The 25,657-nt window shown below is 42.7% G+C and overlaps 1 protein-coding gene across 1 annotated transcript in view; it reads right to left on the bottom strand.

The window, feature by feature from the left end:
- The window catches only part of WASL (WASP like actin nucleation promoting factor), a 73,563-nt gene that overhangs the window by 31,124 nt on the left and 16,782 nt on the right, over positions 1-25,657 (bottom strand). Inside the window, exons 2-5 of the mRNA XM_006268652.4 lie at positions 8,639-8,773; positions 6,504-6,590; positions 4,915-5,011; positions 1,161-1,184 (exon numbers count right to left, since the gene is read on the bottom strand). Of these exons, the coding sequence (XP_006268714.1) occupies positions 1,161-1,184; positions 4,915-5,011; positions 6,504-6,590; positions 8,639-8,773 (343 nt within the window). The remainder of the gene's footprint in view (positions 1-1,160; positions 1,185-4,914; positions 5,012-6,503; positions 6,591-8,638; positions 8,774-25,657) is intronic.

Here is a 25,657-nt window from a genome sequence, read left to right as displayed (position 1 = left end):
AGCCTTTTTTTATTCTATTATTCAATTTAAATCAAATCATCTTGACCCAAGGTTAATTTTCTACATCCAGCTCTTCTATGATATACCTGCTACTTCCAATTACAGGTTGACCCCATGTACAAAAAGTATGATTTTTAATGGATCTTTTGAAAGAAAGAGGTAAACTTATAATCAATAAGTACCCTTGTGTCTACTTTTAATCACCCTTATTCCTTTAGGGTTCTGTTACCTGGCTATATCTATTAACCATTCTTTTTTTATTAGTTCTCTCTTTTGCCCTGTACTTGCAGTCATTTACTTCCAAGGATCACTTTTCTAGTTTAGGGGTTTGCTAACCAGGTCTTCTTTCAGCAGGTGTCTTTGAACTGCATGTGTAGTTTCCTATTCTCAACATCTTCACAAAAGAGCTGAATGTGTTTTTCTAGTTCTTGGATCTTTTCTTTCATGAGCACTTCAAAACTAAACTGTTTCAGTAAGATACCTACTAAAAAGTTATGAACATCCTAGAACATCTGCAACATCTTCACGGTCTCCACCACGGCTGCCTCTTCCTTGCGTCTACTTTTAAAGAAAATTTAGAAAAAAAAATCCCATGGACATCTCTCTAACTTCCATTCCAAACTCTCCTCCTTGCTGTTTTAGCAGTGTTACCTCTCCTCAATGTTTGGCTTTTCAGCCCTTTTACTTAAGAGTATGAACATATAAAGAACTTACTCCATAGTAAACGAAAGCTAACCCCACACTGAAGGCAAAACTGCCACAGGCCAGCTTTCACTTGCCAAAGGCTAAGAGCATGTACACAGATAGTGACAAAGGAACAAATTAAATGCACTCAATCCTCATCCCCTTTTACCTTGCAGCAAATTGTTCATTTGCTCACCTTTTCTCCACATTTAGGTTAGGCGCTAAACTGTTCACCTGTGATCGAAGGCAGGAACCCTCCCTTTTCACCTGGAACTTCAATGCCTGCACTACTTACAACATAAAAATCTCTCCAGGAGATGTATAAACCTTCCACAGTATTGCACCAAGCAGCAAATTCCCTTATCCCCAAGTATCATGCAGACTTCAAAAGAAAGCCATAAGTTGGAGGTGGCAATTATGTTTCAATTAGGCAAGAGTAGAGAAAAAAAAATGCAATGGCTGCATTCAAAACTTACCGTTTGGTGGGTCCCGTCTCTTTTCTGTTCAAAGAAAAAAAAATTGCTCAGAGTTACACTATCTTGAACATTATAAACATTTCATCACAAACTGCACCTTCAGAAATTTATATGTAGACTTACATTTGAATTTCATTCTACTAAAATTAAATGGTCCATAAGAGGACATTTTGTCATAATTCAGTGGTTATTAGTCTTTGTTCAAGAAAAGGAGAAATACCAAACTTCTATCCCACTTTAGAAGGCAATTTAGAAGTGGAAGCGTTTCACACATCTAAAGAGGGAAATGAATAGTTTAGGATAGTGATGCTCAACTCATGCAGCTCTTCAGGAGCCAAAGTAATTTGTACTGCCACCACTTGCCCGCTGCCAAATTCCCAGACTTGTGGGAAGCCCTATGGGCCAGGTCCAGCCTGCAGGCCATGTCTTGGTTACCCTTGGTCTAGGGACAAACTGATTGCCTACTAGAGGGTTTTAAATGATAGGCAAAAGGGCAAGTGGTCATATTTAATTCAAACACTTAAATTGGCTTTCCTACCAATTCTCATCAGTCTTAAACATTTCACACACTGCTCACATGTGAGGAGTACTTGGGATCAGCTCATTTCTTTTTTTTTATTTTTTTTTTAGGTATTCTGTGGGAGGATTCACCGACTGCATTAATGGGCTTGTACATTCACTTCCTAATCTTCCTGCCTGAAGCCACAGGCTCCCTCATTTTGAAGTTTTATTAGCCTGAAACTAATTATCAAAATGAAAACAGCCTGAATATTAAAAACACAGATGCAAACACTTCAGAAAAGGACACTGGTCACTGCATGTGCTCAGCACTTCTGGAAATTTATATTTTGGAAAATTAAAATGTGAATTTAAAATGTCAACTTTCAAACGTAGCCCTTTTATATGGCTACTTGTTTTCCAGTAGAACAACAGGAGACAAACATCAAAAAAGCTTTGAAGAGCTGTCAAAAGGTGACAGGGGATTGGCAGATTCTCTCATTCAAATTGTCTTATCTCCTGCAGTCCAGCTGATTCTCTCCAGAATGGGTTGTGCAGACTATTATCCATCACTTGAAGGTCTGACACAGAAGACGGTTTGATAAGGGAAGTGAATAGGGGGCAGAGGGGAGAGAGGCAAGACTTCAGTGGGGCCATAAGATGAAAATAAAAATTTCCCAGCTAAAACCTAAAATATCCTTTCGAAAAAAACCCCTCCTCTTTACGCCAACAAATGTTTGGGAGTGGCAGTGGGAACAGAAGATAGGAGCAAAGTATTATTTCACTACACCTTTAGTTTACCCATTTACGTCCATGCATCTAAGGCTTTTGTTCTGTGCCTAATTAGGAGCCAGCACAACCATACATATTCCCATTTTGTTTTCTCCTCCTTTCACTCAGCTTGGTTTTTCCTCTGTATAGTCAAGGAAAGGGTGGATGCATCTGTTCGCTTGCACCCACTCCTACTATGCTGTCTAGTCCACACTATGATTTCCCTTCTAAGGAACTCGAAGGAAGAAGAAAAAAGGCCCTTAACTTCAGGCTTGGCCAATATGGATTTCCTGGGGCAGCTGCAACTGTTGGATACCCCTGTGCTAGAAGAGGTACCCTTATCTTGCTTCACCATATCTAGAAGAGGTGGACAAAGAAAGAAGAAGGAAAAGGTGACAGCTCCTGCTTAGGTTGCTACCTGGAAGCTGCGAGGAAACAGTGGGTGCATCTATATGTGCTCATTAATGTGCTTTTGCCAATGCACATTAAATTTGGTACTTCCATTGTGAGGGTGCCTATACATGAGCAGCAAGGCTGCTCTGATTCAATTAATTGAGTCTGTTGGATCATGGGAAATGCCACGCTCTAGCAGCCTCCTGCATCTTGTGAATCAGTGTGACACTGTCAGTGTCCCCACACTTAAAAAATGAGCTTTAGTTCAAGCACCCCCACTGCCATTTTTAAGCAAGGGGATGCTGATACATGAGATGCAGCAGCGCTTTAGAGTGGCTTTCAGAGATGTTCTAAGTCAAGCATCACCCCCCTCCCCACCTCCAGAGCACGTGTAAAAGTGCCTTGAGGCTCCAGAAAAAGGCTCATTAGCCTCTTTTAATGCACATTAATGAAAATGCATTTTTTGTGACACTTCGATGTGCATTAAAATAGTCTAGTGCGCATTAATGTGCACGTGTAGATGTGCCCAGTTATGGGAGTTTATACACGTGCTCTAGGAGCAGGGGCATGGAGGCATCCTGAGAGCCGGTCCAATTAAAGCGCCTGGAGCGTCTTATGCATCAGCATCCCTGCGCTTCAAAATGGTGGTGGGGACGCTGTATCTAAAGCTTGTCAATTGAGCTTTAGATACAGTGCCTCTGCTGCCATTTTGAAGTGCGGGGATGCCGATACATAGGACACGGGAGGCTTCTGGAGCATGCTAATTGACATGCTCCAGCAGGCTTGATTGATCCAGTTTGTTACGATGCGCTGGAATTACAGCACATCAGAGCAGCCTACATGCTCATGTATAGACATCTAATGTCGGGTAGCAGCAAGGTAAAATTTATTGTGAAAGATCCAGAGTAATGATTTCCTTGGGAAAGGCACTATCAGGAGCAACTCAATATACTATTTCTGTTAGCAAGGTAAGGGTCATCAAAAGCATTATATAAGTGTATCATCCTGCAAATTAACCCATACTATATAGCCTTTAGGAGAGTACAGAGCTACAATAGCTTTTCATTTGAAGCGTAAAAAATTAGATAACACGGTCTCTGAGGTATATAAATGCAGAACTCCATCTGGTGGCCTGATAAAGGAACTTCATGAGTTCTGTGCAAAAAGGTTACAGGGATATCTAGAACTGAATTAAAAAGGAACTCAGCCAATCAACTAAAAGCTGTATCAATATGAAACAATTTCTTTATCATACAGCCTTATTTGGGGCAACCTTTATATAAAGAACAAAAGTTTTATTATGTAGCATCTGAATATGTCATGATAGCATAGTGCAAAAGCCTCCCTTCTAACCATACCTGAATACTACAACATATAGAGTTTTAAGGTGCCTTACTTATATTACCTTCTTAAACAGAATGAAAAATGCAGGGCTTTAAAGATGGAGATCCACTGTTCCATTAAAATTTCTCTCCCTGGAGAGAGGAAGTCTTAGAGAAAGTGATTTAGGCTACAACATCTCAATGAATATCTCATGGCTTATATTAGCTTACCTGCACAAAGCCCCAGTGAATATAGGGGTGTGCTTGCATGTAATACAACGCAGGATCAAAATCTTAGTCTAAGTTTTCAGCTCTTCATCTCTGCTAAAATTACCAATTGTGAATAAAGGACATTTCTCCACTACATACTGGATCAATGCCAATAATTCACTCACACAGACTATTAAACATACCACACTGTAAAAGCTCTGTTACAATCCACTTTCCCTGAAATTAAACAATCAAGGTACTTGAGTGGCCCAGAAGGCAAAGGGTGGTTAGTTTAATCTGGACACAGTTTACAGAAGACTACTAATTTCTCCTAGTAACAAAGTTACTCTTTCCCTCTTCCTGCCTGTATCTACAAATACTATGCGTAAAAGAAACTCATGTTGAGCAGTACCAATTTTTGTGTTACTTAATTTAAAATACACTGTACAATTTCCTGATCACCCACCAATGGAAGAAGCTTCAGCAGAGCAGTAAGTTCTAAATAAGCTAAATGCCTCCTACCCTGCCCCCATATACTTCAATGTAGGTTGAATATTTACCAGATTTTCTTTGCCGTCGTCCAAGCAAATCTGTTACTGTTTTTCGGAATGTCTTAGCTTCTTCTTCACTAGCAAAATTAAGGCCAACCTGACACGTCTGAAATACATCAAATTTATTCCCCTATGAACATGAAAGCTGTTCAAGTCTCTTAACTATTTTATTTTTTAGAATATCACAGAATTTAAGGGCCAAGAAAACTGGTTTATGAAGGAATAAACGAAACTCATTCCTTTGAGGGGTATGTGAAGAATTTAGAAGCAAACATGTATGCAAGTTGAACATATATGTGTGTTAGGGAATGTTTTGCTTACTAGAATCAAATTTCTTAAACTGAGGCCACCTCTACACATTAGAGGTGCTCCACAACTAACTGGTTCATTGCACAATTACCTCGAGACCAGCTACATGTGCAAAATAGCTACTACCCAATAAAAATCTCTAGCCAGCTATAAAGTTAGACCTCAAATGTGTACCAACTTTATAGTTGGTTGCTATTGAGCTTTAATTTGCACATGTAGCTCCCCTGCAGCTGGGAACTCTGTTGATGGGGCTCACAGCAGCATGGGTGCATTATGCCCAGCCGGGGCCAGGAGTCCTGCAATCAAGGAGACTCTCAGTCCCAGAAGCTGCTGACTCTGGGTCCTGGCAGCAGGGTCCCACAGCTGTGGACACTGGGTGAGGGGATCCAGCAGATGGGGGGGGCCCAGCTGTCCCAAGGGTGCACAAACTCAGCTGCCAGGATCCTTCAGTCTCGGGGGTATGTGAAACCCCCCTAGGGCTGGAGGATTGTGGCTCCTGCCATCCCCCCACAAGCTCAGGACTGCATGTGAAACCCCCAGGACTGGGGGATTGTGGCAGCTGGTTTCATGAACCCCCAGGAAAGCTGGGCCCCCCAGCTGCTGGGACCCAGCTAGGTTTCACTGAGGGGGCTCCCAGCTATAGGAGCCTGCTTCTTGCCAGTGCAGAGGCAGCCTGAAAGTGGGGTCCCCCTGCACCAGCAGTGAGGTGTGATGGGACCTAATGCATGATCCTAGAATCATGCCCCCTGTCATGTGCGTGTGGCATGACAGGTGGTGCAATTTTGTGGAACGTGCATTAGACACCATCAGACCTTTACCTGAATGTGTAGAGAGGGCCCAAACTAAATATCCTAGGAACATACCGTGGCAGAACTAAGGTTTATGTTAAGTTGTACAAAGTCCAGCTTAAGCTGCACTTAAGCACTTGTAAATAATTTTCTGTGTGTCAATGAAAAGGCTTCTGTAACTGATGTTTGTTTGTTTTTTAATCAAAGAAAAACTGTAAAGGTATGACATCTTAATTTTTCTTGTCTTTTAGCATTTCTTCTGCTTTAGCACTGATTTTTAGAAAGAATTCCCTCTTATAATTAAGTTTACCACAAGCTGCAAGAAAGAATATATAGCCAATACTGTACTTTATAAAATAATTTATACAATGAAAGTTGAGTCTTTTACACAAGTTACATTAAGGGAAGCAACTGTTAGAGAAAAATAAATATGCTAAAGAAAAATAAAATAGTAAAAATAAAATTGTTTAAATGTATTACACAATTAATATCAAGACTTACATCTCCAGCAAAAGTATGAAAAAACCCTCTAGGGCTGTTATATACAAAGTTATTGTACAGTTCCTGCTCCCACAATAGTTTCCCATCCTGTAAAAGAAAAAGAAGTTATAGATGTTAAAGACTAGTAAACTCCCTGGACTAGCTTGTATTGTAATAGCATCCAAAAATTCCAATGGGAAATTGCAATCCTACTGTGTCAATCACTATATACACATACATGCTCTGAAGAATGTCTATTCTACAGAGTTTACAATCTAGTCAAAAGATTATTTGAGCTTATTGGGAAGCCAGCCTACTTTTATGGTTGCTATATATTTGCCCAAGTTTCCAGATGTTTTGTATAAGCAATACCTTTCTAAGTTTTAGGAATCTACAATAGAGAAAAAAATCCAAATGATAAGACTTGGTCAAAGGGTTGGTACTTCCAATGTTATCAACAGGTTGATAATTCAGGTCTAGTCTATGCAACAACTGGCAATTATCATACATAAGACTATGAAACTTCACCTTAAAGGGTTTTGAAACAGCCGAATGAACGGTTTTTAAAGACTGCAGTATCAAAAGGACAAATGCTAGGCAATTTTCTAAGTCTCGCTGAAAGTGTGTAGAACTTAGGCTTCCTCTGTCAATGAGACTTGGGCACTTTGAAGTTTTACTTTACATCTCCATGTCTAGATTAAAAATTAATAGAGTAGAATAGAGAAAATTGCAGTACTGCTACCTATGCCATAAGGCATATTTTTGTTTTTCCTGTACTTTTCATGTGCAATAACAACATTTATCTTATCTAGGTATGAAAAAAACAAAGGTGATATTCCTAGGCTGTGACACCTACAATGTCTTCTACACCAGCATTTCTCAACTGGTGGGTTGCAACCCAAAAGTGAGTTGCAAGAATATTTGAAAGGGTCACGAGGAAGTCCCAGAAAAACCTGAGAAAGTGTAGGATTGCCCTTACAGGCTGGCAGTGTTCCAACCTGCCAATGCTGTTTAGGACAATTAGAAGCAGTGGGTGCACAGGCATCTGCGTGTGTAGACGCACATGGCCAGCACTAAGTGAGGCTGGGTTGTAGGAGCAGTCCCAGTCACTAGACAGGTAAGCATATGGGGAGCAAGGAATGAAAGTCTGGGGGACTGTCTGGAGGGTGTGTGCACGCATGCATGTGTGCGCGCATACATACTCAGGAGTGAGGGGCAACAGCATGGAGGGAGCAGAAGGCTGTGGCTTAGGGGTGAGGGGTGCTGACAGGGGACTTTGGGTGAGGCACTGGCAGGGCCAGGGGGGGTGTGGGTAGGGACAAGCCATCAATCTTGGCAACTTAATCCCAAAATGAAAAAGGTTGAGAACCACTGTTCTACATATACACAGATGCTTAGACCCAGCACACTAGTGACACTGCACCAACGTCAGCAAGTCCTGTAGTCAATATGGTAGTACTTTATATAAAGCTAGAACTATTCTATATAGTCTAAATACAAATATTAAGTTATGCAGTCACAGGTAGTTACAATATTTGAATACAGGATATACCCTCAAATTTCCCTGATAATATGCTGTCAGAAACGCAAGCATGATGTCTGCATGGATTTCATAAAGCAGGGGTCAGCAACACGTGGCCTGTGGGAGAGATCCAAACCAGGGAGCTAGAGGACTCTGCCTGTGCTTAGGCAGTGAGGAGCTATGCTGTGGCTAGGCAGCTTCCAGCTGTGCCACTGGTAGCGGGAAGAGGGGACAGCAGGGAGAAGAGTCAACAGCACAGATGCAGTTTGCAGGTGCCTGGCCCACGTGAAGCCAGCCAGCGGGGCTGCAAGTTGTATTCATACTGCAACCAGGTAAGGGGCTGGGAGAAGCAGTTATGGAGTCAGGCAACTGGGAGCTGCACTTGCACCAGAATGAGCGAGGGGAAAACCTCATTTGCTGATGTGCTGCCAAAGCCACTCGGCCCACGCTGGACCACAGCAAGCTTGTTCCAGCCCGCAGCTTGTAAAAAAGGTTGCTGACTCGCATCATAGCGGACTATTAGACAATTTATTATAAGGCAGTTTCACACACTTTTAACCAAATTCAATACAAAACTGACAATGAATTTTACCAAATTAAGAAAAAAAAGTTTAAGAAAGAAAGGGTTTCTCACCTTGATGTCATATATTCTGATAAAATAAGACCTTTGTGGATTGTCTTTTACAAGGCAAGCTATACCACAGCATCTCTTTGACCACATGGCATTGCGATCTGCTGCATATATTTGAACAACTGCTGAAGACATTGTCTGAAAATGAAGAGAATGTTGTCATTAGTTAAAGTTTAAAAGTAAGACATATGTACTTCATCTTTTAGTAAAATATATATCTACCGTTTTAGTCCTGAAGATCAAGCATAATTAATGACCTCCAGGAAGGTCATACAGAATGGGAAATATCAGAAGGCACCCATTTTATTTTATTCAGATATGTTTTTACAAAGTTCTTTAGATATTCTTTTTCAAAGAACATGATTTTGAGACCTTAAGAATACTTAATCAGATGCCATCTTCAAGAGACCACCCTGTAACTTTGAGTGATTGAGGAGGGTAGCTCTCCTGTAAAGATAAGCCACCTTTCTCCTCAATACCCCAAGTGCTAGGGGAGAAACACAGTGCTAGACTGGGATTCTGTAAATGGGTAGAAACTGGAGACTTCCACAAACTGGTTCCTTTAGTAGTCCACAGGCAAATCAAGACCTCATAAAATGAAGACAGCTGACAGATCCAGAATGTACACTTAAGGTCCAAATCCCATTCTACCTCTAATACAACTAAATGACATCTATGTAGATTTTAGGGATCCAAGTCATTACACAATCCTATTCCACTTATTCTTATGTATTGTGGAAGCAGCCACAACACATTTAATGGTCACTGGATAAAATGCTGAAGTGCACTGAAGGCAGGACACAGAACCTAGGGCTCACTCCCTTCCAGGCCAGTGCTTCCACACAGTCAGACTCCCCCTTTGCTTGCCCTCTTTCTTGCCCCAAAAATCTTGCACTCTTGGCTGCATGTGGATGCACTCTGAATAGAAGTGACAAAGATGCTATCAGTTTGGCCCAACTCATGGCCTTGTGGTTAAGATGCTCTCCTAGGAAGTATGAGACAGGGGCTCTAGCCCCCTGAGTGGGCTAAGGGAAGTCTGGAACCCAGACTGCCTACTCACTGAGAAAGTGCTTTATGCCTTTAAGATACTGGGAGAAAGGTGGTAGTGAGTCTTCCCCATGCTTTGATTTTCCATTGAAGTAAATGCTGCTGTCCATAAGCTGTAAGTACTTGTTTAAGTAAACATCTCTCCTCTGAGGAGCTGATCCCAATAAGATCTCTCCCTTCTTAGCCAGCTGGAACCTATCATTACTCAGGTACCAAGGCTGCTGATTAAGAGAATTAGATAGGAGTAATATCTTCCTGAGGCACATGAGGCTGCCTGTTGCCAAAGTTGGAACGTCCTACAATTCTTCAGGTCAAAGTAGGATGAGGCTCTGGAAGCACAGAAGGCCACCCGCTGTCTGAGTGGGAGGGCAATGTGCCTCCCTCAGTGGACTAGGATTGTCTGCCAGAGATGGACATATACTTTGGGTTGAATGGAGGCTAAGTACCCTGATCTCTGTCAGGCCCTAGATCTTCATTCATCATAAGATGTTACCTTTCAACTCTGTGTTCTTGGGGAACCCTGGCACAGTACACAGCCTGCCTGACTCACAAAGGACTCATCCCCTCCGCATCTCTGCCTGAACAAGAACTGATTAGAGGAGGGACTTACAAAGACAATGAAGATGCAGTGGGAGTTGCATCTAAAGCCCTCCAGACAAAGGTGATAAGAGTGAAGCAACTCCCCTGGTCTCATATACATCCGAGATGGAACTGGATGACAACTCATTTAAATGGGAGATGAGACAGGAACGCACCTTCATTAGCATTCAGGATGGAGAACAGATTCCAAGGCAAGGACAGCACTGAATTCTGGGACCAGAGAAGCAGGGGAACACTGCATGATGGGGGATCCCTGCTCCAAATGCTAATCAACCCACGTCTACACACACTGAGCTCAGCATTTATCAGACCAATTCTAGTAATGACTCCTTTAATGGTACCCAAAACACTGAATCTTCCTGTCTGTATTGTGAGCCTCCTCAGAGTAATGCCACCCATAGTTAGGAGTGATCAGTTCCTATTATCCTGCATATGAGCCACTGTTTACCTATAAACAAACTGAGTGTTCTCCCTTGAGCCATTGTTAGTTCTCTACAAAAACTCCTACCCAAGCTCAAGTTTCTATTCTGGTGCTTGGATCCAGAAGCTGCACCAGTTTCACTCCTTTTGGGTCTGTGGCACACGTGCTGCCTCTCCATGGAGGGGGTGCATGGCACTCATGAAGGTGTTGCTATCAGTGCTTCTGTACACTGCACTGGTCTTCCCTGCACCCAAGTGTGTCACCCACAGGATCCAGAGATCCATGTGTGTCTTCTTCTGGGGATCCAGAATGGAGACGGTGGCAAGGAAGACCCTATACAAAGAGAAACGGGGGGCAGGAGGATGCCAGATATCCACCAGTTCCTGTGGGCACAGTACACAAGCCAGATCAGCAAGCTGGCGACTGGGTCAGAGACCAAAACAGCCTGTCTTGTCAAGTATTTTACAGGTCACCTCCTGAGACCGTGGGGGGTATACGTTGCTGCCAGAGGGAGACTGTGCACCATGGGATACCCCTGGTTCTACAGTGGGCTGAAGGATTTTTGCAGTGAGTATGAGCTACAGAATGAAAGCCCAGAGACCATGTCCAACCACAGGAAGATACAGAAGGCAGTCAGAGACAGAGACAGGCTATCGACCATGGACCTGCTCCCTGATGATTACTGCCAGGCTGTCTGGGACTGGATCTTTCACAAATACCTAAGAAAAGACCACAGAGACTTGAACTAGCTCATAGCTCACGGCGTACTCCCAGTGAAGGCATGGGGGCACAGAGCAAGACAAGAGGCTAGACCCAGCTGTCCCAGGGAAAGTTGCCAAGGTGTGAACGAGATCATCAACCACCTCTTTTGGCTCTGCCCCTATGCCAAGGGAGCGTGGAAAAAGATAAGCCAGCTCCTTGAGGAAGTGACAGGAGTCAGGATGATGACAAGGGAGGTGGCACTGTACAGACACCTAAAAAACATCAGGCGTCCCAGGCAACCCACTTCAACCTATTTGTGTCCTGCATCAGGAGCGACCTGTGGCAAGGCAGGAACCTCCTGACGTACAGCCACATTACGCTCAAGCAAACAGACTGTGTTAAAATGTTTCTGAGCACTCCAGTCCTACTACCAGAAAGCAGTGGGAGAGGATGGAGAGGATGCAGCCAACTCCACCTGGAAAAAGGACATGTGGCACAGGCCGTTCAAAGCCCGGCCCTGGGAAAGGAAGTGGACAGGGAGAATGAAGGAGACAATGATACAACTGGGCCTGAAGACAGCAAGGAGAACAACAGGATCAGCAGCAGTGGAAGCAACAGTGACACTGACAGCGACAAGGATGGTGAATGAACTGAGAAGCGAAACCCCAAATTGGGGCTGGGTCTAAGACACTGTGTTTTGGGTTAGGGAAGGGCAGAGGGTGGGTGCAAAGCATTGGGTGTGGTTATTATAATGGGTGCACGGGTTTATTAAGGTGCTTTGGAAAAGAAAAGGTGCAATGGAAGTCTATGAGAGAAGATGTACGTACACACACACACACTAAAATATATCTAAATATCTATATCTATATAGATATATTTTAATTAAAAAAATAAATTCTGCCTGGAATCCCTCCATTGATCATGCTCAGAACTCTGTCTGTCCGCAAGCTCCAACAAACCCCTGGGAACATCGACTGGTTCAAATTTTGCTGAGTGGTGAGACCTCAACTCTTTCTCTCCCTCACTCTGATTCCAGGAACCTGACTGTTACTCTCTTGCTCCAGGCACAGCTTTCTAAACCTGACTTTTGCTTTCTTACTCCAGGAACAGCTTTCTAAACTGGACTTTTGCTAATCAAACTTGAGCTAGACTTCCCCAAATACCTAACTGAAACCATGCAACATTGTAACTGTTTTATTGGTCTCTCTTGTAGGGCTATTACTACTGGTATCATCATAAGTTCACATACTTGGCAATAAATAACTTCTATGGTCAAGCTGGTTGCTATACTCTCTCTCTGAAACTCACTTACTCTTCCTTCCCCTTGACCTCCCCATTTGCTCTGCAGCAATGCTTCTTTTACCTAAGCCAAAGATCCCTGTAATGCCCAGTACTACAGTGGGGTCTGCTCATCAACGGAGTTACTATTAGGACAGGGGTGGGCAAAATGCGGCCCGCCAGGCCATTCTATGCAGCCCGCGGGGCCCCTACAAAATTTAGAAAGTTAATATTTATCTGCCCCTGGCTACCTGTCATGTGGCCCTCAATGGCTTGCCAAAACTCAGTAAGTGGCCCTCCACCCGAAATAATAGCCCGCCACTGTACTAGGACCATTGTGACAAGAGATTGGGACGTGCTGAGTTTTGAGGCACATGAGGGTATCAGCTGAAAGTGCTGACCCAGCCTGCTCAGACATACTCTTTTAGCATGCATGTATGTGTGTCTAACTGCATTTATTATTGTTCTGCTGAAATAAGGGATGAACTGAGTTCAAGGCACATGTGGGTGTCAGCTTGTCAAGTAACACAAGCAACACATTGATAGAATCACAGAGACCCCCAGAAATATACCCCTAATAAATGAGCACACCCCAAAGTGATGGGCAAATCTGGTAACAAAGATGATCTACAAAACACACTCATTCCCACCCAGACTATATATTGAAGTTTGTTTCACCAGGTTTACAAGGGTCAGGAGTTTTGAGGCAGCCAAATACTCCCAGAATTTTCACATCAGTCTCATTGAAAAATTTCCATTCCTCATTAAGACGATATATCTGACAATTAGTCCAAATGTCAGTACCTCCTGAAGGGCAAGATGGAAACTTCCTATTCTTAGGCTGGCTTTGTATGACCTTTGCTTAACACCCTCCCCACCTCCCCCAACTTAATGTTGGTCAGCTTCAACCATATGAGCCTTGCTCCTCTTCAGTATACCAGCGGTGGCAAAAAACTCCTAACAACCTTGGTACCTTACAGAAAATCCAGCCAAGCCCAATGCAAGGAAAAATTTGCATTTTTCTTCTCCAATAAGCTCCACAGCTAGACAATGCTGCCACGAGAATGTTAATCGGGTACTTCAGAATCTGCACTGGTTTCCAATAGCTTTCCAGGCACAACTGAAAGTGCTGGCTTTGACCTATAAGACCCTAAACAGCCTTTCCTCAGGGACTGCCTTCTCCCGAAGGTTTTCTTGCAGGGAGCAGTGACACCGTTAATTGCTGACTCCTACTGCCAAATTTCCAGACCTGTGTGGAGCCCCGCAGGCTGGGTGTTGTGTGGCCTGGTGCACTAGGAACCACCAGTATGCTGTCAAATCCCGTGTGCAGGGTCAGGCTGCACTTGAGATCAGGCCAGTGTGGCTAGGGTTGGAGATTTGGTTGCATGCATGATCAGATCAGGAATCTATATTCATATTGAATCATAACTTTAACATGGGTATTTTGCAAGTGCATGTGTTGAAAATTACATACTGTCCCTGCTCTGTGCAGTCATAACTGTGGAAAAATCCCGCCCCCCCCCCCCAGTATTCTACCATCCCCAAAACAAAAACTTATTGGGGGTGGGGGGCAATATGGTACACAAGAAAATATGGTAAAATATTTTTTACAAAAGGTGTTTAATCAATTATTTATCATTTGCCACGATTGGATTTTTCAATAATTTTAAAATGTGATAATTAATTAGATGTGCCCTGCCAACACTAGAATTTACCTGAAGTTAAAAATAAAAATTCAAGTAAGGATTAAAAATACCATTAGACAAACTGTGATTTGATGTTCTTTTTTAATTAAAGAGGGCAAGCAGCTTATTTGTTGTAATGTTTTGCCATTTTCTGCAGTAAGTGATTTCCTTTGATCAGGGTCTGGAGCACAAGTGCGGAGCAGACTCCTCTGCTCCACTCCTAGTCTCCAAGCAATCCTTGGCTTGGGGAAGAGGCAGGAAGCAGCAGGGAGAACAGACCTGAGCAGCAGGGCCACGCTCCCTGCCCAGTCCTCAGATCCCAGACTGAGAAGTAAGTGGGGATCCTCCATCTTCCTGGACCAGATCAACAGAGAACAAGTATTCATTCTTGCAAGATATATGACACCCTGGAAGATCCTTCTCCCAGACAGGGCAAGTTTCTCTCAAGAGATGCTGAATGTATGTCACGGTTTCTACCAAGAAAGAAGTGATATTCCCAGGAGAAACATAATTGCTGTACATGGCCTGATTATCAGCCATTTGTGTCTTTAATTTAAAAAGAAAAATTCCAATTTATAAAAAAAAAAAATGCATGTGTGCCTTTGAGAATATTTAATTCTATTCTCATTCAACTAGAAGTATGATGCATGAAACAACAGGCAATTTGACTATCTGACAACCAAATAAGCCACTCAGAGCCCTTCTGGATATGGCAGAGTATAAATCTAAACAGCAACAACAACATATTAAAAAATTAATGATCTAGCAGAACAACTTTAGTAGTGTGCCTTCTTTAAAAATTACTGAAAATAAATTTTAACTTTGTTTAAGGGACTTCAGCTATATTGGAAACACAGTGACCACGACTATACATTGAGTGTAGCCACACACACCCTACACACCAATTTCCCTTAGCTTTTTCACAGCTTCAGTAAGTTTACCTGCTACATGCATCTAACACCATTATAATATGTTTTAAAAGGAAATTTATCAATTTGACAGCACCCCTTTGATTACTAAAATCAACTTCCTTAGTTTCAGGAAAATCCTGTGCCAATATGTAGAGAAACTGGTTCTACTGGGCTTAACAGAAGTAGAAGTCCCACAGCAGAGGTCCCTCTGCTGAAAGCAGAAAACCCATAGCTTCTCAATAAGCCAATCTAGATTTTTTTCTGTTTGAATGACAAACCAGCTTGCAGTTGTTAGCAGTTTTCTAAGATTCATAAAGTCAAATTGGAGAAGAACTGAACAGGTTAGAGCCAGGATCCTGAACTGTACTCCAAGACGCACAGGAAGCTAAGTTATAAAGCAGCTCCATAACTTTAAGCTATGGCCTCAAATGATTCAATTATAATAAAGTTCTGGAGAGTTGAGCCTATGTTTAAGTGGTTAAGACAGGCAGTTACACACACTTGCACAGCTTCTGTTTGCTAATTTAATGAAAACTATATATATGGAAAACAAGGTTTATATTTTAAGTGTTATTTTTTATGTATCTTGATTTGGAACAAGACTAGTTCCCATTTTAATAACTAAAGACATATTTTCCTTCCCTTCACCAAATTCCAAGCTTAGTTCAGCTATTTTAATTGCTGACCAAAAAGTTACTAACCATAAAATGGATTGCTCCTAGTCTTTCTTACACAAAGATTCAGCATGGATTTTAATTTCATTTGTTGACTATAAAAAGACAGACATTATTTTTAATATGATTTGGTACAACAAGTCTATGAAGCCATTCTGTATCAAAGTAAAAAAAGAATAACCACTTAACCAATTTTGTTAGAAACTTATTTGAAAAGAAATCATCTGAAGAGGGAATGAACTACTTCCATAATCCTGGTTCCCTGTCAAACCACAGGGTAGGTGCTTCCCTACTATTCCCTACTATTCTCAAATGCAAGAACAAAAGGTGGTTTTAAATACTGAAATTATTGTATTCAAAGACTGAAAGCCTTTTGTTCTCAGGTGATATCCAAACCAAAGGTTAAGAATTCAATGTTGTTAAGTTTTGTATTTTATTTTTAACCAAGAAGTTAGATGAATCCGTATTTTCATAGACAGGCAAAATAAGTATACCATGGTAGGGAGAACTCACCATGTTTCAAGCTTTCTATTGTAGCTGTTTTGTGTACCCCTGCTACTCCACAGTGAATGAAAGCTAAATCATGGTGATTTAGCAGCTGTTTCACACTAATGTAAACGGGCCCTGCTTTAACTGCACTGTGGGATCAGAGAGGTCATATGAAACAGTTACAGTGGATCAGCTAATGCATGCTCAGGAGTGGTAAATTCTTCCCCCTCCCTCCCCCAAACTAGTGTAATTGTTTCATCTGTCCCTAACTACAGACTCAGAAAGATAACAAGAGAAAGAAAAATATTTATGTCAATAGATACCTAGAGTAAGTGGAGTTTATACAAATATTCTCTCAGATTACTACTTCCACTGAGAAATTATGCCATTTATTTAAATTTTCAAGTGGCAAGGTATCAAGATCTCAGCAGGATATACAAAGACTGTAGAAGTAGAGGTGCAGCTCCCACTCCACACTCCACCTACTAATTAAGTTACCCTGCGTTACGTGCAGTACTTTGAGAAGCTGTCAGTATGGGTCTCACTGTAGATATACAAGCACTTCATGCACAAAGCTGTAGTCTGAAAAGCAGTCTACACTATTCAGTCTGATTGCTCTTCTATGATGGCCGTAAGTACAGGAGCTGCAGCCTTCCTTCTCAGCTGCCATATTAGTTAAGTCTAAACCCATATTAATTAGGTTTCTGAAAGTGGAGATAAAAGGCCTGTCAGAGGATCAACAATCACACCATCTCAAAAAGTCAGTTACTGAAAGGTAAGCAAACTACCTATTCCAGCATATGTCTATGCAAATCCCACTATAGGTGGCAAGCAAAGCTATCTCCTCATAAGTACAGACAGTCAAAAAGCCTGAGGCTGAATCAATTCAATCTTTGGTTAATCTAAACTGCATAGATTGAACTGATAAGCAAGTGAAAGGATATTCACGTTTGATTTTGGAAATGCAGCCACATGCCTGCAGTGGCTCAGGCCAGAAAGGGGGGGGGGGCACTAGAGCGTACCTCCCTGCTCAGCTGGAGCAGATAGCTTGGGCCAAAGCTAGCCTGCCCACCCTGGGCAGGAAGCAGAGGCGGGGGTGATGGGACGGGACGGGACGCGATGCGACGCGACAGAGTTAACTTGAATCTGGAGAAGATCTGGGACAGAAGTTCAACAAACTGATTTGAGTTACAGATTTGGACTGGTTTCCAATCACTTTATATACAGTTTATATGTAATTTCTGCCCCTAGCCCAGAAAAGCAGAATGAGGTTTAAGTAGAACAGTAACTGCAACACTGCTCTCCCACACTTGGCCAATATCCTGGAAGCAGTGAATGAAATTGGAGAAAAATCAACAGGACAGTGATCAACAGCAGCACTTTTCAAGTCTTGAAGCTAGCAAATTCCTGAAGGAGTCACTATTTATAGTTAATGGGAGAGGTTTGCCAGTCAGCCAGTAACTCAGAAATTGTGGGGAGACAGACTGAACGATTTGGTTCTGTAGGTGTACTGTACAGAAGCAAAGCCTTATCTACATAGGAAACTATACTGAATAGATATTCAGCCTACACAGCTTTTCTCTCACTGCCCATGGGAAAAGTAAGGACGGCCAAAGAAGACAAGCAACTTGACTGATTTGCATGCAGTTCTGAGAACATCAAATGGACTTAGAAAAGATTTTAAACAATATTTCATCTTTGTTGTGTATGGGGAATATCAACTTTACGTGCCTGAAACACGTATCGTTTTGGCCATGAGTAACTAGACAAACCATCTTCAGGGCTAGATGATGTAAGGAGTGTTCTGAAGGAGTCTCAAAAGAACAAATCTGAAAAGAACAAATGCTGATGTCTGAAGGCAAGGTCTTTGGTTAATAAGTCTGAAGTAGGCCCATGGGGAACTTCCATACTACTAAGAACGGTGAACAAAAATATACAGGAAACAGAGACAACTTTGAGCTGAAACTTGGCAGAGCTGAAAGGTGCAAGCCTTTTAAAGAAAACATGTAGTCCAGGGCCCTCAAGAGTATAGCCTGCATAGGGTCAATTCTTGTTGGGCTCCCCATACCAAATACCTCCTCCATTTTGGAAAAATTATTTCGAGTACATGACTTCCTGCTCTGAATCAGAATTTCCTGACATACCTAGAACAATCCCTACCTTAGTTCTTAGTCATCTAATAGCCAGGGTGGCTGATTCAGTTATTTACTATCTGGATCACTAATCTGAATGTGGTGATGTTAAACCAGGTCTGGGAGCTGAGTAGGCAAAAAAACCTTGACCAGATGAAAGCTACAGGAATGATCGTGTCTGGATATCACCCAGGGTACTGGGGGGAATCACTAGAAAGGAATGTAGGAAGTCTTCACTCCATTGTCAGAGGATACCTGGCAATAATCATACACTCAAGTACAGTAATTCTGTGCCTCTACTTAAATTTACAGATCTCCTTTAACCAGCATTCACCACGGTCAGCGGCCAGTTGCTATACTCCACCAAATAGTTGGGGGTGGAGAAAGAGAAGGAAAGGTGGCAAAGCAGATGCTACTTCCTGATGGCATCCCCCACCCTCCAATCTATAGAGGAAGGGTTTATGGGCTTGTTTAAGAAGCCGTTAACAGTCATGCCAGATGGAAAATAGTTCAGATAATAAAAACCAAACAACCAAACTCAGATTTCCTTCTTAGGCTCCTTCCTGTGGGTTTTCTTTTCAAGAGGGGTGAACAGGCCTTTTATGATTAAAATATCTTGTGCAGTTGAAAAGTTCAGTGATATACAGATTATACCAGATACATAAGGATTTTCCTCATAGGTGAATGTCTGACATACTGCTGGGTCTTCCAAAGACTCTGAATTTTGCTTCAAAATATTGTAGAGACTCGCTCTCACCCTTTTTAGACTCAAGCCACCTCTCAGAAAATGCCAGTTCTTAGTTTCCTCCCATTTCTTTGATTATGGGCAAGACAGACCACAACTCTCCTGTAGCAATGAACTCAAAGGCCATATGGTTAGAATATGTTTAACACCATGAAATCTCTGGGTTTATATTGCGAATCATGTTTGTACACTTAACAGTGCTAACATTGCATGGCACCCTCAAAAGTACCTCAGGAAATTGTAGGATGTTGCAGTGCCCTGTCTGAGAATTAGCATTCTGTCAAATATTACAGCTATCAGAGTGGTTTTGTATTCTGCATTTTAGCACCAAGTGGTTTCCCAAATCTTTACGGAGGACAATGGTCCTGGATCTGGTAGCATTTATTTACTGTACATGAAAATGCTATTTAGTCTTTGCAATTTAGAAAAAAACCTGCATTCACTAATTTTAAAGCTATTATAGGGTTTGTTTGTTTGGGGTTTTTTTTAATGAATTGTCAATATTTACTGTGTTTAAGGTTAGCTGTGGATTTATACTGATTGATGGATGGCTGGAAAAAAAAAAAGACACAAGGTTCAATTAAATACTTCAACAGTGGTCCCTCCTAAAGCATGTACTTTAACATACGATGGGAAATGTTTTTATTAGAGCAGTCTTTGCTGTGAAGTTCAACTTTAAGCGTATAACTTGCTTCTCATTCCTCAAATTTCTATGCTGTAACTCTTACAGTTGAATCTCTTGACTTTCCACCTGAGGATAAGAGTATTTGTTATTAGAGGTGCACCGATACATCGGTCCTTATCCTATCAGGCACAGATAAAAGGAAAATCGACATTATTGGCAGTTGGCTTTTTTTGGCCGATGTGGCCAATAATGTCATTGATAAATGCTGTGTGCAGGAGTGCAGCCACAGCATACATGCGACCAGGAATGCAGCCCGGCAGCATGGAGAGCAGCATCCGGGTACTAAGTCTGTGGTAGGGGGACAGATAGAGGTCCCCTTGGTGAGAGAGGGAGTGGGACCGGGGCAGGGACAGGGGTTGCTACAAAGTTGGGGCAGGGAACAGAGCCATGGCTTGTCTGGGGTGGGGCAGGTCAACTCCTGCTGCTACACCCCCCACCCCCCGGGGGAGGCATATGCCCCCTAGATCTGTGCACGGGGCAAGGGCAGGCTGCCAACTCAGGGCCGGGCTCTTTGGGGAGGGGCAGGCAGGGACTGTGCTCAGGGCAGGTGGGCCATGCAGCGGGAGCACTGGGAGGGGAGGCTATGGAGAGTATGACAACTTTTGGGCTGGCTGTAGCCCCACTACCTGCACTGCTACCGCCTGCCCTGAGCGCAGGCCCTGCCTGCTGCCCCACCCCCTGCTGGGAAGAGCCTGGCGCTGCCCCTGGCCCTCAGAGGGCAGCCCGCTCTCATCCCATGCACAGATCTGGGGGTCACGTACCCCTCCCCCGGGGTGCATGCAGCAGTGGAAGCCACTCCCTGTCCTCCCCCAACACCCATGCCACCTAGGACAAGCTGCAGCTCTGTCCTGTGCCCCACCCCAGCTGTGCAGTGCCTGCCCCTGCCCCACCCCCACTCCCTCCCTCACCACAGGGTCCTTGAGCTGTGTCCCCCTCCCCTGCCTCTTCCTCCCCAATGGACTTACCAGCCCAACACTGTTCTCCAAGCTGCCGGGCTGCATATTGGCAATCAGACCGGTATTGGTCAATATGGCCTATTAATAACTGGCCATCAGCATCGGCCCCAAAACATCTTTATCAGTGTACCCCGATTTGTTATGTTGATAACTGTTCCTTAAAAGATGCTTCAGCTTTTCATTTTGGCAAATGAATAAGGGTAATTCAGAAAATACCTCAGAGAGAAGCCACAAGACTGTGCTACTCAGGAAGTATGACACCACTGAGATGAACTTTAATGTAGTTGCATGCAACATATTCATTGTAAAATTTAAATTTTAAAATGACAGGTCAAGGGACCACCACCACTAAAAACCACCAGTCCATCACATCAGACTCCTTGCCCTGTTCTAATCAGCACAGCAGGAGTAGAAAGCAAATGCGCAAGTGCCTGGTTTAGCATGGGGAGCTACCAGTGACCATAAAACCATGTCATGTTGCAAGAGGGAAGGAGACAGAGACAAGTGGCTGGAGTTACAGTACAAGTTTCAAACAAGTAAAAATTGTGTTAGGAGCATGGAAAACTGAAACTGACTATTGTAACCTTCCTTCTCCTCAATGTTTCCATTAATTGGAAGCTGACATTTTTTGGAGTAGGTAGAAAGTGTGGGAGGGCAGGAGGGTGTGCAGGGAGGAAAAAGGGCTGTATAAAGCATGTTAATGTTATAAAAATATTTTACTTGATAGATTTTTACTAAATAAAGTTAGGATTCAAGTACTTAAAAAGAAAATTCCAAATGTCTTGCATCTACCTCCATAAGCCCAGACAATATACATTTGTAACAAAGAAGGCATTAGCTTCTTAAAAGCAGACAGTTTTTAAAGTGGCATCCAATTTTAGAAAAGGATTTTGCCTTTTCTAAAGAAAATAGATAATTTATTTTAATGATACTGATTGCATCTTTTTGTGGAAAGATGACAACATTCTGCTCTGTAAGTTAAATAGCTGTTTATTTTTGCAATAAAGTTACTTGCGCAATGTTTGTAAAGGTTTTAGGCTACTTATCACTAACAAAGGCTCCCCCCTACATCCTCCCAATCCTCGCTCAAGTTGCAGTTTGGTAGGCCTCATCACATCTATGTTTTCTGACTGCCCACAGGACCAACATTTCTGCAAGCAGTCTAAAGCAGTCTGATTAAAAAGAAAAACAACAAGAAGCCCTACATACACATGCATGTAGCCCTTTAAAAATATTCATTATTTGGAGCCTGTAACCCTCATACCATGAATCACAGAAGTCCTACAATTAAAATGTGGCTAGACAATATAGCAAACATGAGTCCAAATCAGGCGATCCCAAAACAATACAAGAAAAGATGGAACCTATCAAAGCTCATTTTTGTTTTTAAAATCTGTAACTTCCATCCAGCTCAAATGCAAACACGATTAACATACCAGAAATAACCACAAACTTGTCCCAGTAAAACTTTGCTGCTCAAAGCTCTTTCATAAATATATGACTGATCCACCTATCTGCTAATTGCTTATGATTTGATTTGTTGAACCAGGTACAACTTGGACCTCCTCCTCCTGAGTTCATTATGAACATTCTTCTTCCTGTTTACATCATTTGCTTGCATGACCTCAGGTATGCTATATACACACCTACTTCCTCATCTGCATTCCTATTTGCAAAACAACACCTTGAATTAAGATATGACTTAAAAAACCTGCTGTGCTACATGTGCAATTACATGAGAATAGCTGCACTATCCTGCTTAGGCTGTTGTGTACAGGGGACAAGTCAGATGTCTCTGACTGAGCACAAAAGCCTCCCAAGGCATTTTTTTCCTGCCCCTATGAAGCAAACACTGTTAACATTTTGAAAAATTTAAATACTTGGCCTTAGGGAAAAATGGATAGCTTTAAGTGAGATCTGTCTCTAAAGTTGGTCACCTCTGGTGTGGGGTTTAAAACCATGTCATAAGTCCAGTCTTCATGGAATTGGATGTACGCTTGTACAATGACTCCCCCTTCCCCACTCCATAAATTCAGTACAGTTGCTTCCAACAAAGAGCTAAAAGCAGCCCTAAAGCTCAATCTGTTCTTTTGTGGAAAACAGAGTATAGAGAACAGTACTTGAGCTGACATCTGTTCTGCCTCAGAGTGCAGCTTGCTCACTCATTATCCCTGCCCATTTCAAACGCCTCCGCCCCACTTTCTCACATTTTCTTCCTCCCTTCCTGCCAAGGGTACAATTTCTTCTCCATCTCCCAAAGCAAGATGCTCATTTTCTTCTGTACTGCCACCAAATCTTCCAGTTTGACAAAGTTTTCATTCTCTCCAACCGTTATTCAATAGTTTTCCATGCCCCTGTACATTCTGACAGACTAGATCCGAGTGACCATTTAAAAATGTAGAAGGGACTTTGAGGGGGAAAAAAGCTACTTTTAAAGCCAGCTCTACGTACCAAAGAGCAAAATAGACACAGAACCTATCTGTAAAGTTTTTGTTTTAAGAGGATGCACATATTCTTCACAGGCTAACCTGAACTATATCTGTCCGCTTATTTATAAAAAGTTCAGAATAACATAGTACTTCTTAAATTGTGAAAGTATTAAAACATGAACATCATAAATCCTTGAATAATCGTATGTCTGGATTACTTATTAACATACTTTTAATTTTACTATCTAACATCCCATTTTCCTTCATAAAAAGTGAGACTAGATACTTGCTTTGCAGTTTTGTTTCTAGCAGCTGCCCCCCCCCCTTTTTTTTTTAAACATGATAGCGATCAACATAGTAACTATTCCTAGAGCTTCTGGATCGCCTTCGGAAATTTCAACTTCAGACTCTGAGGATACTGGAACAACAATAACTAAAAATACCTTGAAAGGAAATATTGGCCAACTAGCTTCTTATTTATAATAATAAACAACTCCATGCCAACACAAAACAAGCATACTAAAGGAGTTGTAGAAAGCCTATTTAAAAGTAATGCCTCTTTTGACTGATAATTAAAAAATGGCTTTCTTACAACAGTGTCACTAATATTCTGATTACAGTCAAAAGCAAACCCAGTTCACTTGCATACAAGATTTAAGGATATCCAACATGCCTGTAACACAAAGAACATGCTCCTCAAAATTTAACTAGAGCTTATTGAAACATTTCTCACCTCTTACTTCAGTAATCCACACATAATACCTGCTCTGCTACTAACTAAAATTTAAGTTAAGAAAGCCCAAAAGGCTACAGAGGATCAATTTATGTCTGTAACTCTGTGTGCACCCCAGTGAATTATGCACAGAAAAATTCAAAATTATATGCTGAGTCCATGTGGTGGCACAGAGCCAGCCTGGTCCAGCCCACTGGTCCATGCCTTTGAACCAAACTGAGCTGGCTCCCTGCCAGCACATGGGGCTTGTGGCACTGCAGATGGGAGCCGTGCAGCATCGGGACAGGTGGTCTCTGTGCCTCCACTTGGGGCTTCCAGCACTCCAGCGGAAAGTTGCATGGAGAGACAGAGTCGCATGCCACTGGACTGGGCTGCCTCCATGCCACCATGTGGAGCTGCCCGCTGGAGTGCTGGAAGTCCCACATAGAGGCATGGAGTCAACCAGCTTGGCCTGATGGTGTGTAGCTCCCACCTGCAGTGCTGTGAGCCCCACATGCTGGCAGAGAGCCAGCCCCATCTGGGTCAAAGCCAGGAGGCCAGCCGGGCCGGCTCTGTGCTGCCATGTGAAGCCGCCAGATTTCGGCTGGAGGTGTGTGCCACTGAGGGGGTTCTGCCTGCCACAACCACGAGTGCCCAGAGGGCCTGCCACCTGCTGTTGCTGCCACTGGCAACAAGGGCTGTGCACCATGGGGGCAAATGGAGGGGGGCATGTGGCAGGGTGGCCCAAATGCACCCACAAACCCCACACTCACCCCCCATGCCCACCCATAAACTCTATGCCCACCCCCCACCCCCGCAGGCAGAAGCTCCACTCACCAGCTGTCATCATGCGCCACCATGCTTGGTGCCTCCATACAGGCTCAAGTGCTGGGAGCCCCACAGAAGTGGAGGCACAGAGCCCACCTGTGTTGAATTATTAACTTATGCGCAGTCATACATTTCATCCACAAAATTGTGGGGGCACACAACTGTGCAATTCCCCAAGATGTACTGAAGGCTGTTCTATGAAGCCATCTACATCTGTTGAACGGACATGTGTTGAAAGGTGATTACATTTTTTGAGAGAAAATGGCAAAGAAAATGTAAGCAGGTGTAATCAAGGCCACCACTGGTTGGATGCAAAGTTCTTCTGTTAGCTGAGATACTGCACTAAAAACTACTTTAATCTGGAAGACTAAATTATGGCTTCTGTTCCTGGCTCCTGACCTATTCCTGTGAAGTGTCCTTTGGCAAGTCACTTAACCTCTCCATGCCTCAAGTTCCCTTCATATTGCAGATTAGATAATGATGCCATCTTCCTTTGCAAACTTCTTTGAGACAAACTGAGCAAAACCTAGGAACAATATTTTCTGGTTTGTACAGAGCTAAACCTACTGCTTTCACTTTGATATATCAGGGGGCACTAGATAGTCAGTGAACTAGTAACAATATATACAGGAAACCCTCGCTATTCATGGTTTCAAATATTCGCGAATGCCAAACCTGAATTTTGAATACAGCAGACCACATTCATAAATGCAGTGCCTTATTCACAG

Source organism: Alligator mississippiensis, chromosome 4 (assembly GCF_030867095.1).
Source record: "Alligator mississippiensis isolate rAllMis1 chromosome 4, rAllMis1, whole genome shotgun sequence".
NCBI classification, from domain to species: Eukaryota; Metazoa; Chordata; order Crocodylia; family Alligatoridae; genus Alligator; species Alligator mississippiensis.
The sequence above is the reverse complement of the archived record's forward strand: the minus strand, read 5'-3'. Positions and strand labels throughout refer to the sequence as shown.